Consider the following 14,295-nt stretch of genomic DNA (forward strand, 5'->3'; position numbering starts at 1 on the left):
AATCCCAGCAGATCTCTGGGTTTTAAATCCAGCAGCAGCAGCAGCAGACGGAGGTGGAGACAGGAATGTTTCACCCAGCAGTGCTTCTGCTGTTCAGGGTCTAATCTTGACAAACCAAGTGAAAAAAGACAGTGAGACAATCCCTTTTGTTTTGCTTGCCATGAGCTGCTGTACCTGCCTGAACATGACACATCTGACTGAACCGGAGAACGTTCTGGCTGTAAATCCCTCACAAAGAGCCTGGCTGCTCTGCTGTTCACAGTCAGGTTACAGAGAAACCCTGCAGCAATGCAGGCAGGGGCAGAGCTACCAGCAGACCTGGATTGGTCTTTATCTCTAAAATATTTATATCTAAATCAGAAAAAATGTTCTGATGAACTCTATCACTGTTTCTTTGCTACATGACGCCCCATGCAGGGAAAAGGTGACTTTTTTTAAGCTTTTTCTCATATTTACCAAACTCTACACTGAAGGCAACATGCTTGTTTTTCCTCAGGGGAGTTGGAATGTACTGGACACTTAAAAAAAACAAACATTTATTTAGTCAAACTGAAAAACCTGATCAGGAAAGAGTGACTAAATATCAGTGCAGTGAAATACTCTCTGTATTTTCTCCAAATCAAAGCTGCTGGTAAGTGAAAGTTAACTTCTGATCCAGTAACAATTTAAGCCAGAGCATTTTTTTAGGCTATCTATTTGTTGCTCTGTATGATTTCATCCCTTTTTCTTTCATCTCTTTGCAGGAAAACAAAAAGAACTGATTGTTTTGTGCTGGAAGAGCATAAAACCAGCTGTGGACCACAACCAGAAGTCTTCCTTTGTCTGCAGGTATTTGTAATATCCTGAGGGCTGATTCAGGGTGTGTCCCACAGGTTCACAGCTGAAGCTTCACTATCTGAGGATCTGTGAGCAGCTATAGAAAGAACAGCAGCAGCAGGTCTATGAGGCTGACCCATGAACATGTTCTAACGCATTTAATCCACAATCACTTAAAAACAAGCTGCAAACAATGTTTAATAATCCAACCATATACTCCATCGCTCGCTCACTTGAATTAATCACCATAAAGAGCAAAATACATGAATAAATTCAGAAAAAAACATAATAAAATAATCTGATTCATACATTTTTTTATGAAAACATGTATCTATGCTAGTATTACTAATTTATGAATGTTCTAATTAATAATTGTGACTATTTACATTATTGTTTTTTATTGTTCTAGTAATTGTTGATGTTTTAATTTATTATTTAGCTGTTTTTAAATGCTGTAGCAAACGCTGCCATTAATTACTATTAAAGTAACCATTACAGTAATAATTCATTTTAGGCGGAAATAGAAGCAGCAGCAGTGAATTTTCTCAGATTATATTAGATTGTCCTGAACACATGAGAGGGGCCAATAGGGGCCAGACTGAGGGCCACTAATGTTTCCATCTACTGTCTCTTTCATGCGACCTGAAGACATAAATGAGGCGGAGAAATGTCCCTGGAGGGTTTTTATTGAAGGCATTTTGATCGAGGGCGGGGTCTGGATCCCCCCTCCCCAGCCTGTTTCTCAGCAGCTAGTCTGAGTCTGGATCAGAGCTGAGTTTGATCATCTCTGGCCGAGGTGTGATGCGGCTGTAAGAAATGTCCTGTTTCCTCTGCTCTCCGTGGAGGTGTGTGCTGAGTGTCACAGTGGGCGTCTCTGCGTGAAGCGCAGCCTCCTCCCAGCCAGGCCACTCCCGGGAAGCGCGCCGCCCGCCTCGCGCACTGACGGACGGACGGACCGTCCCCGCTGCTCTTCCTCAGTGCGCCTCGGCCGTAGTTCCTGCGCGCATCTGTCCTCCTGGCTCCTGGTTGTGGATGAAGGCATGTGGGAAGGACTGTGACGCTCCGAGCAGCATGTAGCACCTGGAGCTGCCCTCCTCCTCCTGCTCCTCTCGGCTCTGCGTGTTCTCCACCTCCCGGAGCGCTCATTCCTCCGCTCGGCATCGCCTTCAGCGGGATTTTTTATTAGTTTTTTTCTTACGGGGATCTTGTTGGGGGTGGGTGGGGGTTGGGGGTGCTCAGGCCTGTTTTTAGAGGAGTGAGTCTCCATCCCTCAGCACCTCCCGGTCGATGGTCGTAGAGGAAGCTTCCATCTTGAGCAGCGCTTCTACAGTCGGAACCATGGCGAGCGACTCCCCGGCGCGGAGTCTGGATGAGATAGACCTGTCTGCACTACGGGTAAATATCTTCCTGCCCGCGTGCGCGTGTAGAGGTGTCCTTTCCTATGTGTGCGCGTGCATGTGCAACACCTGTCCCCCCCTGCTCCCCTCCCCTCCCTCCATCCTCCCTCTCCTCTCTCAGGATGTGTCTCCAAATGCGCTTTCCTCTCCTCGACCTGTAGCGAGCACGCGGAGGCTTTAATCTCAGATGTGCGCGTGCATGATGAGATGTGTGGGAGGTGTGTGTGTGTGTGGGGTAAAGAAGCAGTGCGCGTGTAAAGCGGACATTGATTGAGGAAATAAGGTCGGTGATCAGAGATATCAGTGTGGGATCACTCAGCTGCTGCTTCTGGTTCTGCTTAACAATTGGGACGTGATGTAATGAGGCCCTGAGCTGCTGCTGCTGTGTGCGCGCGCGCGTGCACCACCCCGCACTCTCGCGGCATCATAAACGCGGCTCTTGTCTGCACTATGTGGGGCAGATGTTAAAAGCCGCTCACTGACACTTTGCACAAAGCCATCGGATGCACGCGCACTCTCCAAAACACGCGCGCGCTCTACCTCCTCTCCTGTTCTCTCTCTCAATCATTCTTTCTTTTTTCCTCGTGCACACGCTCATTTGCACGCACGCGCCCTCACCGCGGGAGGGGGGTGGTGGGGGGGATAACAGCGATTATAACCGCAACAGGAGCGAGTTCCGCCATTTCGTGATGTTGTGGCGACAGCAGCCTTTTGGGTTGATTTTTTTTTTTTTCTGTATCACAGCGGCTGTTTGTGCACGCTGACAGGAAGTGCAGTACCGGAATGTGCGCGTGCACCCAGGCATGCATGTCAAAAAGAAAACTGACTACAGTTTGTTACAGGTCACCCTAAAAGGAGGCGCGTCATGGCTGAATGAAGCATGTCACATGGATGTGCCCCCCCCACATCTCTATCCTTTCCCAGCTGCTTATGCAACTCAGCTGTACCTGCAGAGCAACCATCAAGTCTGGACATGAGCGGCGGGGTGGGACTGAACCTGAGCGTGTCTGTAACGCGCTGAAAGGCGTGGGGGTGGGGGGGTGATAGAGACAGAAAGATGTGAGGAAGAGGTTTCTGTGCAGCCAGAACCTGTTCTTTCTCCATCAGTGGAGTTCAGAGCAGAAATTGGGTCAGAGAGAAAGAAGGGTTGGTGGGCGGTGGAGGGGGTGAGGGAAGCTTTTTGCCACACTTCCTGTTTCTGTGATGGCCTCCTCTCCCACCCTGTCTGGAGTCTTCATGGTCCACACTGGATGTTTAAATGCTGCCTGTCAGGGTTTATAAATAGCTGTCTGACTGTCACATATAGGAACAGGATTGTGTTATATCACCTGGTGAATCATTCTGGAGGAGAATCCTCTCATGCAGAGCCTAAAGTGTTATATGAGGCCAAAGCAGAGTGTTTCATGAGGTGTTTTATAATATATTCACATCATTGCAGCTTTTATGTTTTTCTAAAGCTACATCATAAACATTGTGTATTTTATATCACAGAGCAGCAGAGAATAGCACAAACTATGGGGCAGTGTTGCACTTTTCATTTTTCAACCATTCGTCTTTGCAGAGGAGCCCAAACTCAGGTACATTCAGTGGCGAACATCTGTAAACATCTGTTCTGTCTTACCATAGACTCCCAGTTGTCAGTCTAGCTATGCTAATATATCTATAGCTCTGGGTTCCTTGTCTTGCCCCAGGCTCATCCTCTGTGGCCTAAAGGGCAGATTATTCTTCTGCAAACGCTCACATCAAATGTTGCTTGGGTCACGAACCAGTTTTTTGCTATAATGCTTCTGCACCGTCGGTCTGGAATTTCTAGGGATGAACAGCCGTTTCCCGCCGAAGCGCAAGGGGGAGCATATTGGAGAACTCGCGAGAACTTCTGTGGATGGTCATGAGAACTTCGTTTTTGCAGAGACCTTGGCATCTTTATATAATTTGTCTGAGGCATTGTACAAGTGGTTGTACTTCCAAACCTTCTCGATTAACCTTTCGTTTTAGTTGTCCATTGTAGTTGTTCTTCGGTTTTTAAAATGGCGGGTTTGCGACCATTCAACGCGTAGTCAGAATTTTTTTGAGGTGCCCCACGGCGGGTGCAGAACCTCTGCGTGGGGGGCGTGGTTGCGCACAGAGACAGATTTGACGGTTGCAGAGGCTATGCGTCAGAAGCATAAATTGGCCTTGGATAAAATTCCCCTCAATCTTTTCATTAACTCTGTCCAGTTTCTTTATTCCTGTTGAAAAGAAGCATTCCCCACAGCATTATGGTGCCACCACCGTGTATCTCTGTAAAGATTGTGTGTTCAGCTTGACCATTTTTTTTGGTTTGATCAGACATCAGCCACCATTTCTGCATGTTTTCTTTAGAATAGCTAGTAGCAAACTGCTAATAAGTGTATTTGTATTTTAGGGCTAAAACAATCAAATTAGTCATCATTAATCGATTATTGAAATTATCGTCAACTAGTTTAGTTATCGATTAATCGTTTACTGGAGTACAGAGACTGTTAAACATGCCTTTAGCTGACAGAGCGACCCACTTAGAGCAGTAACTAGTTTTTTTTTCTCCAGTGGAAATTTAGAAAAGCTTGTAAAGACAGAGTGGTCTTCTGTTTACGGTAGATGTCAGCTTGATAAGAATTTTTTTTTTTTTCTGGACCAAAAAAAAAAAAAAACAAGCTAATTTATTTCCAGAGGTTAGATAAAGAATTTAAATCCTTTAAATCAGTGAATCCCTCAGTCATGTGAGGTAAACACATTTTCCTTGAACCCCAGTCAGCCTCAGCAGATGGCCGCTCACACTGAGCCTGGTTCTCCTGGAGGTATCTTCCTGTTAAAAGGGAGTTTTTCCTCTCCACTGTCGCTACAAGCATGCTTAGTGTGAGGGATTGCCTTTGAGTCAATGAGTCGATGCAATCACCTGTTTTTTCTTAGATAGAAAAACCTTGAATCAATTTCACTGGATGATCTGGTGAACCGCATGTGTTGTGAATTGGAGCTATAGAAATAAACTGAATTGATTTGAAATTAATTTTGCACATATGAACAACAATAATGTGGCTTTACCTACAATATTGGAAACACAATGAGAAAAAAAAAACATTTAGATATATTCAAAACTGAAAACATCTAAACTAAAAAAAATGACCAGAATGAATAATCTAGTTATAGCTGAATGGCTAGCTAATTGTGCTGGACTAGTTAGCTTCTTAGCAGTTTTAACTTTCTAAATTAGTCCTTAGTAACATTTTAATAAATCTTCTTTAAAGCCCATGTCATAGATATTAGAGTGTTTGTGAGACAACTGAGGAGCCTAACGTCCCGCTTTAACGTCTCAACTTTCTATGCCAGCGTCCTGGTGGCCGTCGCGCATCTCTTCTTTGGTTCTTGTGGTAAAATGAACAGCTGTATGGCAGCCTTGTGTAAGGCCATTAGCATCGATAAGCCTCACGCTTGGCTACCCTCTGGTGATCATTTATCAGATTTAGGAGACTGACTTTGCTGAGCTAGCGAAAAAGCTTCTGAATTCTAGTTTACTAATATCCCAGACAACCTAAAATATTGCCAAATTTTGTTACATTTGAATTGCTTATTTTGCATTCATTTTTAACTAGCATATTGTCGTAAAAAACAGGTTCCATTTTGCTGAAGAAAAAAGTGATTTTTTGTCATTTTGATAATTTTTTAATGCATGTTATTTCTCATATTCAGTCCACATGGTATTGAGTTTCGAATATTTTCCTGAGTATTGATAGTGAGTTTGAATTTTAGTATGATGATGACTCACTAAATCGTGTAATATTATCTACTCTCTTCAGACATCTTGTCATGATATGTGTTTTCTAGCTGCTTTCAAAGTGGCAGCGCACTAAAGCTGTAGCTGTGGGGAACACCAAGGATAATCGGTGTTTACGATAATGCAATTTTCAGAAGTTCCTGTAGGGGAGCCCCACCTACCTAGAGCTGCTAACAAATCCAAAAACAATGTTACGCTACAGTACACAGACAATTGTCCAGCACTAGGACTGTCTTTTCTTTATGACTGGATGTCACCGCTGTCACTCCTGAGAAGCTCACTACAAACATTTGATGCACCACTGAATTGGGTCTGTGATTGGATGGTCAAACACACTGAAGATAGTTAGATTAAAAATACTTGTAAAATCAAAATTTCATCCATGTAAGTATATTTATACACACACACACACACACATATATATATATATATATATATATATATATATATATATATATATATATATATATATATATATATATATATATATATATATAAGGGTCTTGCTCAGAAAGCCATAGTGGCAGTCTGTGTGTCATGATCGATTTAAGAGATCTGACCCACATGCAGAGAACCACTCAGAGAACCAGGGGGAAAGTTTAACAGGTTTCTTGAGAAGAGAGTACAGGAGTTGAATCAGGAACTCAGAGAACTGGTGAACCAGAACTGGAAAGTCTGGAGAGGAGATCACAGTGATCAGTTCAGGGCGGAGTCCTAGTTCTGTGGAAGCGGGACTCACGTTTGAGGGGGTTCTTGTTTTTTCTTTTATCCAGTTGGTGTGTAGCCTCGTGAGACCATCCTGATCTCGCGAGCTTTCAAGGTTTCACTCGCAGATCAGTCTGGAGACTCTCCGTTTAAGAAAATTTGGAGCCGTTCACCAAACGAACGTCCAATCAGCGTTGGCTTTGAGGTGGGTTGAGGTGTGACGCAACGAGAAGCGCAACAGTTCAGTCTAAAGAACATGGCGGCTTCAGCCGATGAAACTAGCGTTAGCGTGGCTATCCAGCAAGTTTTATCGGAAAACAGAGTATTTCTTCAGTGAAAGAAGAGCAAAAAACTGCTCTGGAGGCTTTCCAGATGGATATGCGGAGCAAATTCAGCAAATCCATCTGGCGGAGTCAGGTTAGTTGGTGTGGGTTTATCCAGAGAAGAGGTAACTCGTTGGAGAGCGGATAGGTAGACATTCGTTGGACCCTGAGGAGCAATGGAGCAGACTGTCACTTGGATTTCCTAAAGGGACTTGAACAACTCGTGTGAATGTTTTCCCCTTCTCAGTGTGAACTCAGTTAATCCTTCCAGGGGGAGAAGGCCAGGCATCCAGTTACACAGGAAGGCTTCCTGCCGAAAAGGCGAAGACAAAAACGAAGTTAGACACAGAGAAACAAAGGCTCAGATTAGACTCAGCTAAACTAAGCTTGGCTAGAGTACCCAAAACTGGCAAAAACTCTGACGTAGAGGTAGTGACAGTCCGCCACTCAAATACTCTTCAGTGATGAACCAACGAGCCGCAGGTGTGCAGGAAGGCCAACGAGAACAGGGCACCACCTGGTGGTGGAGGGAGAGAAAAACTCACAAACAACCCACACAAACTGGATTCCTGACACTATGGGAGTGGGGCTTGAACTCAGAATCCCTGGATTCAAAGCCCTATGGCACAACCACTTGGCTGCTACTCCCAAAGCAGGCATTAGCATCTTGCCTATCTATCGGTCTGTCTGTCTGTCTGTCTGTCTAAACAGATTTCTTTTATTTTTAAGATAAAAAAGGGGAAATTTTAAGTTTAGTGGGGCTAACAGCTAGCTCTAAATCCTGTGGTTAACTGCTAACTTTACTGCTATCAACACTTTAGTTCATAATCGGTTTGATAGCAAGTTAGTGTGTTCTTGTGGTTGTGTGAAGCACCAGAGAGAAAGATTTGACTTTAATGACCCGATGTGTCTTCTTCATGACAATAGTTTATTTCTGTAAAATGCCAGAGTTATTAGGCTAACGTGGCAAATGTTTCTGGCTATTTACCTCAATGCTGTCAATTCAAAGTACTGATGGAGCAAAGTCAGATCGTTTCGTTCCTCATCTGTGGTTCCTTGGTGGGTTTTTATGCAGTTCTTTAGTTTCTCTTTGACATAATTTTGTCTATACTTATTCTTTCTGACTTATTGCTTTTATTTCTCTCTCTCAGTTTTATTAAATGGTATTTTTTGTCTTGTTTCTCGGTTTTGTCGCATTGCGTCCACTTTGTGTCTCTCAGTGGTTGTTTTCCATCTTGGTTTAATGGCCATATTGTGTCTTGCTTTCATCTCTTCGCCTGCTCCCTGTTTTTATTCTGCTGTGGCCTTTTAGTTGTTTTAGTGTCTTCGGAATCATGTGATTTATTATTTTTTATCTCGTATTGCACTAAAGTGGCGATCCTATCTAGTTTGGTCTTTTGGAGGTGATACTTCCAAGTTATGTCATTGAGTGATTGTTTTTAGGAATCTGTGCCCTTTTTGGTTTGTTTGTGTAGATTTTAATCTGCTTACTGTCGGCTTATTTCTTTGGTAATGTTCTGTTGTGTTCGTTCTATTTTTAGTATTTTTGCTTTATAATGTGTCTGTAAGGTTAAATCTTTAAGCCACCATGATATCTTTTCAGGTTTTGTGTTTTTATTTCTTGATTATTGCTCTTTACACTCATGTTACTTTATGTCTCATCCTCATTTGTTTTGTCCTTTTTCTACACCTCTACAGCCAGAGTTTTCCCTTTTTGTTTGTCTTTTTGCAGTTGTTTTGTGTGTATTTCTATTTGATTATTTTTCTTATTGATTTTACACTTTGGGCATTGGGTTACCTTGTCATTTACTCGTATTTGTTGCACATAAACGTCCCATATGTTCTGTGTTTTTGCGAGTAATGTTTTCGCTGTGTTGTAGGTCAGTTTTAAACTTTATCATCTAGTGATATCCTGTTGTTTTCATCTGATGTTCCTTTCTACTCTCATTTCAGAAAGATTATACAATGCAAACATAAAAATTGAATAATTTTTCTCTCTTAAAAGTATTTTATAATAATTATGATAGTAAAACACCTGCTTTATTTGTATATTATGTTTGGCTGCTTCCATGTCAGACCTAATTTTCATTGACTGTAGTCAAGATCTTATTAGATAAAGCTGACTTTAAAGACATTTTAGAGACTTTTGCCCCTTATCCAGTCAAAATATTTAAATGAATTTCTGGAAATGCTTTGCTAGTTGTTTTTTTCCTACATATATCATTAAAAAAGTGTCTTTACTTAAGATGAATTTTCTTGAAAATCACTGTGTCTGTGAGTAACTGAATAAATAAACTGCAGTAACAGCCATTACCCTTAAAGGTAAGCGTGCGGGGACTGTTGTATTTTCTTAAACGTGTCAGTGCATGGTTCCGCTTCTCATGAACAGCATCAGTCTGTGGCGGAACCTGCGATTTAAAATGTTTAACGTCTCTATAAAACTGACTTTTAAATCCCTTCCTCTTCTCCTCTTTTTAAATATGACAATATAAGCATAAAGGTTCCTGTCCCCAATCATAAAAACTGAGCCTATTTTCTGTCTTACCTGCATGCAAATCTGATGCAGGTACAGCGAGGACGGAGGAGTGAGGTTGCAGGTTCATCCGTTCAGTCGCTCTAACCTTCGTTCCCGGTGATTGTAGAGTTAAGTATATCCAAAATAACAGCACTAATTAAATCAGCAGAGGTGATTTAAACTTAATCAGGATTTTATTAAAAAGGCAAATGAACTGTTGAGTGCTTTAAAGGTGCCTGTAATTAAAAAATCTAACATTAATAACATTTTCTATTAAAGTTTCATTTAGAAACATTAGAATAAATGAAAGCAGGGTTTTAAAGACTTTGTTCACATTAAACAAAATTCTGTGCAGGTAGGAAATGAAACAGACGTGACATAATAGTTACTTTATGAAATGAAGAAGTTAATCAGTGAACAAGAGAAGAACTAATGCTTTAAGTTGAGCTTTTTAACAGGTGAACAGAGCTAAAACAGTATGTTGAACTGGTGCTGCAGCCTTTTCTTTTTTTCAGTCCAGGAATCCATGCATTCAGTTTAAACCTTCGCCATCAGAAGTCTTCATCTTAAAAGAGAAATGATCAGTAGATTGATGATTAGATAGTAGCTGAAGCTGCTCACTGTATGCAAACAACAACAATAAGAAGAGCAGCTTAGGACTGAATCCTCATGTCTTTTGTTGTGAGTTAACCTGTAATCTTCCAGTGATCTGAGTCAATAAGAGAGAACAACGATGATGTAATCCACACAATGACACCGTTAGCTGTCATAGATAACTGTGTCTAGATTCAATGGAAGTGTCTGGACACACTTTCCTACATGTCGTTGGGAAATCTTAGTAGCAGACAGTTGACAAAAATATAGTTCTATTATTTTTTTCTTGCCTGTGGTCCATCTGACCGTTCTTAGAATATTTAACAGGTAAACAGATGTGCATGTGGATCATGTGGATTCATGTGGATTGGTGTACATGTGAGATTCACTCCTCCGGGAGTTGATGTGCTTGAGTTTGACCTTGAGTGAAAAGGAACGTGGCTTTTTAAGTTAATCCTTTTCAGGAGGATGCTCTGTAATAGTCCCAACGCTCTCCTGTGGGCCACTGTACCAGCACACACACACACACACACCTAGGAGACACTTTAAGATCTGTGTTTTGGGAGATTATGTGATTTCTAATGAACCTGAAGACAAAACTAAGTGCTTGTGTTTCTGTGTGTGGAGTTTTCTTGCAGACATCTGATGTTTTTTTCTGTGCTTAAAAGCCGGATTAGAAATGTTTAGAAAAACCCATCCTTTTGGAGTATATTTATCTTTGCTGTAGGAAAATTTAACTCTTAATGCTTCTGGCCTAGACCACCCAACATATTTAGTGATTAATTTAATCTGCCTTATGTTTGGATCAAATATAAAACATTTCATTGCAGTAATTGTGAAGGAGCCTTATTCTGTTCATATGAAATTTGCATGAGGAAATAAGGCTGGTTTATGCTCAGAAACCAGGTCTTCTGCTTGTGTTTCGCACTTAATGCAGACACCTCTCCAAAATTGTAGGTGATTGCAGATATTGCTGCAGACAGGAGGCCTCTGATTGGTCAAATCTACATCCGCTCTACACTATGTGTATTTCCTGTTTGGTACCTCACCGGCTTATTTTGTTTGTATGACCGCCATTGTGGAAAATGACTTGTGAAGTTGGACCAGCTAGAAGAGCGAGGTGTACGAGAACCCTGGGACCCTTTTTCCACCTGGATCCCCGCTCTTTTTCGCCCTCATGTCCCTCTGTTGTCGAGCAAACTTGCCCCCAATTCCTCACCACCTCCGCCGTATCTAGACCCACAGCTAGTTCCTGATTGTACCTCTTGCGTTATGGTGTTGAATAGCAACATTTATGCCTCAATATTGGGCATAAATCAAATATTTGACATAGTTGCGACATGCTCTTTGTGACACACTGCTGCAGGAGTATAACCAGCCCTTTACACTACCGGTTTGAATCTGTTTCAACATCCGTCCAAGCAAGGTAACCAATATAACCTCATTGAGTTCATCAGTAGGGCTTGGTGAGGTTCAGTTTTGACTCAGATCTCAGATAACAAAGAGCACATGAGCAGACCGTGTCATCTCCTTACAGTCAGCCTCCGTAATCATGAAATTTCCAGTGATGATTCTGCTTAGCAGTGTGATGAACCTCAACGTCTGTCATTGTTTCCTGCGTCTGTAAGCCATGATTAGATTATTGTTTGTCGTATCCACTTCCCTAAAGCTGACTCTGTCAAATAAATTCACCAAAGACTGCATTCTGTGCCTGACTCTCCGCAAACTTCCTGAATGTTACGGGCGCCGCCATGGTTCGCTTGTTTCCCTCTAGAGAGCAGTAGTACCGTAGAGCGTCCCTAGGAGGCGAGGAACCGCGCTAGCATGATGTTTAATCGGTCCTAAGGAACCAAGCTCGGCACGGTCAACTGATCCGAGCTCGGTACAGATCCGTTTCAGAGGATAGTGTAAATGGGGCTATAGTCTAATAAACTAAATACCGGAACCTCAAAACAACAAACGTTTATTTTAACTATGAAATACATGTACATGAGTTAAAAACATACCACTTTTGACCTTATAATTTTAAATTTTACTTTGGTAATGTATTTCTTCTGAAAGTATGACAGCCTTTTATGTGTTTTGAAGTAGTACCATAGACGTTGATGTCACCTTCAGAATAAACAAAGGTTAAACATGGTGAAACGGCCTGAAAAGTTGATTTCCAAGCTTAATTTCATGTTTTTTGTCTTCTAAGCTAATTTACTTGAAACAAATTTGCTAAAAAAAAGTTATTTACTGCATAGTTTCTTGAATAAATATGGACCACCTAAAAGAGAAACAGCTGTAAAATAGACGTCCATTCTGTGGAGGGAAACTTAATATTCAAGCCCAAAGGAAAAATTGTAACTTAGAAAACTCCAAATGAATCTGAATAGTCTATTTAGAGGAGATAGTTAGTAGTTTAACTCCTCCATGCTAACTAAAAAGCAGCTGCTACAGTGTTGACAGCAGACTAAAAACTTATCTAAATCCTTTCATGGTAACTTCCTTTCATAAGAACCAGACAAATGTGCAGCAACAGGCCTGCTACACTTTGGTTCGCATTAGTAAACATTTACTGTCCAAAAGGGAAGCAGCCAACTCTGTGGTTCTGAGCCCCTTTGTTTCCTTAAATCAGAACTAACCCTAAAAAACCTGCAAAAATGTATCGTTTGGATGAAAAAGGTTTTCCTATGACCTTTAAGCAATCATACACTGCAAAAAATATAAATCTTAATAAGTCATTTTTTCTAAAAATAAGTGCATTTTTTCTTGAATTGAGGAGGAAAGGGAGACACGTTGGTTGCTTTGTCTCATTTCAAGTGCATTTTATCTAATTATTTTATTTTAAGAGTAAAAATACTAATTTTATTGGAAAATCATCTTATTAACTGGCTTAAATTAACGCTAAATACATTAATTTAGGACATTTTTACTAATTTCTAGATGGCTTTTGCAGTGTAGTTTCCAAAAGCCTATAAATGGGTGCTTGTTATGTTATCCCTTTGTGATATGATATGACTGTATAGTTTTGGTTTATCTGTGAAGATTCTCAGTCCTCTAGGTCATGGTCAAGCTGGGAAAGTTCATTCTAGGCAACTGGATATAAAGTTTTCTAGAAGATGTTTCGCCTCCCATCCAAGAGGCTTTTCCAATTCTAACTGGTGGGGATCACTGAGATTAAACTCTAAACTTCACGTCCGGCTGCCTAAACTGAATCTATCAAGCCTGTAGTTTTGGTAGTATTGTTCCTGAATTTCTGATTTAAAATGATTTGGGCTCACGCTGAAAACCGCCAGAAGGAGGTTATTTTGCTTTCATGATGGATCATAACCAGTGGAAAACCTGGCAGAACCTGGATTACACTGTAATAAAACCAGAATCAATTTAGATCGAAGTAATGTAGTGTGTCTGTCCATCCGTGCATCCTTCAAGGGGGGCTAGATAGCAAATCCTTATTTTATCAAAGCCTAGTACACATATATTTGTCAGAGAAGTAAATGTTTGAATTAAACAATGCAAGAAAAAATACCAGCTTTAGCTCAGGCTATCAGCTAGTGTTATCTGTGCTACATACAGACAGATTTAGGTGTTTTTGTAATGCAATAAAACATCGCAGAGTTGATTACTTTGCTCATGATCTGGTCGATTTATGCCATGATGGTACATCAGGCAAGCTCAGGAGTATAAATATTGATGCACTGATTTCACAGATGTTGTATAAAATAAGCATTTAGCTATTTAGCTAATTTAGCTGCTAATTTAGATGTTATATTTAAACAAAGATTGGTCTGCTCAGTAGCGTAGTGGGTAGCACTGGTTCCTTGCAGCTAGAAGGTTCCGGGTTCTTCCTGCATGGAGTTTGTACTGCAAAAACGATCTAGAAATAAGTAAAGATTTCCTAAATTAAGTGTATTTACCCTTAATTTGAGTAGGTAAGTAAGAGGATTTGCCAATGGAATGGGTATTTTTACTCTTAAAATGAGACAGTTAGATAAAATTCACTTGAAATAAGTTAATGCAATAGTTTTTTTCTTATTTTAAATGTAAATTATCTTGTTCCATTGGCAAAGTGTCTCACTTACCTCCTCAATTCAAGAAAAAAATGCACTTATTTTAAGAAAGAATTACTTATTAAGATTTAAATTTTTTTGCAATGTACATGTTCTCTTT

At 40.9% G+C, this 14,295-nt stretch overlaps 1 protein-coding gene across 18 annotated transcripts in view; it reads left to right on the plus strand.

Annotated features, from left to right (window-relative positions):
- The first annotated feature begins 2,056 nt into the window (after positions 1-2,056).
- LOC107081813 (TRAF2 and NCK-interacting protein kinase-like) overlaps positions 2,057-14,295 on the plus strand; it is a 96,440-nt gene continuing 84,201 nt past the window's right edge. For all 18 annotated transcript variants that reach the window (XM_015370080.1, XM_015370081.1, XM_015370082.1 and 15 more), the window contains exon 1: positions 2,057-2,211. In XM_015370080.1, coding sequence (XP_015225566.1) covers positions 2,104-2,211 — 108 coding nt within the window. In that variant the 5' untranslated portion in view covers positions 2,057-2,103. The remainder of the gene's footprint in view (positions 2,212-14,295) is intronic.

Source organism: Cyprinodon variegatus, unplaced genomic scaffold (assembly GCF_000732505.1).
Source record: "Cyprinodon variegatus isolate N-32 unplaced genomic scaffold, C_variegatus-1.0 Scaffold41, whole genome shotgun sequence".
Lineage (NCBI taxonomy): Eukaryota > Metazoa > Chordata > Actinopteri > Cyprinodontiformes > Cyprinodontidae > Cyprinodon > Cyprinodon variegatus.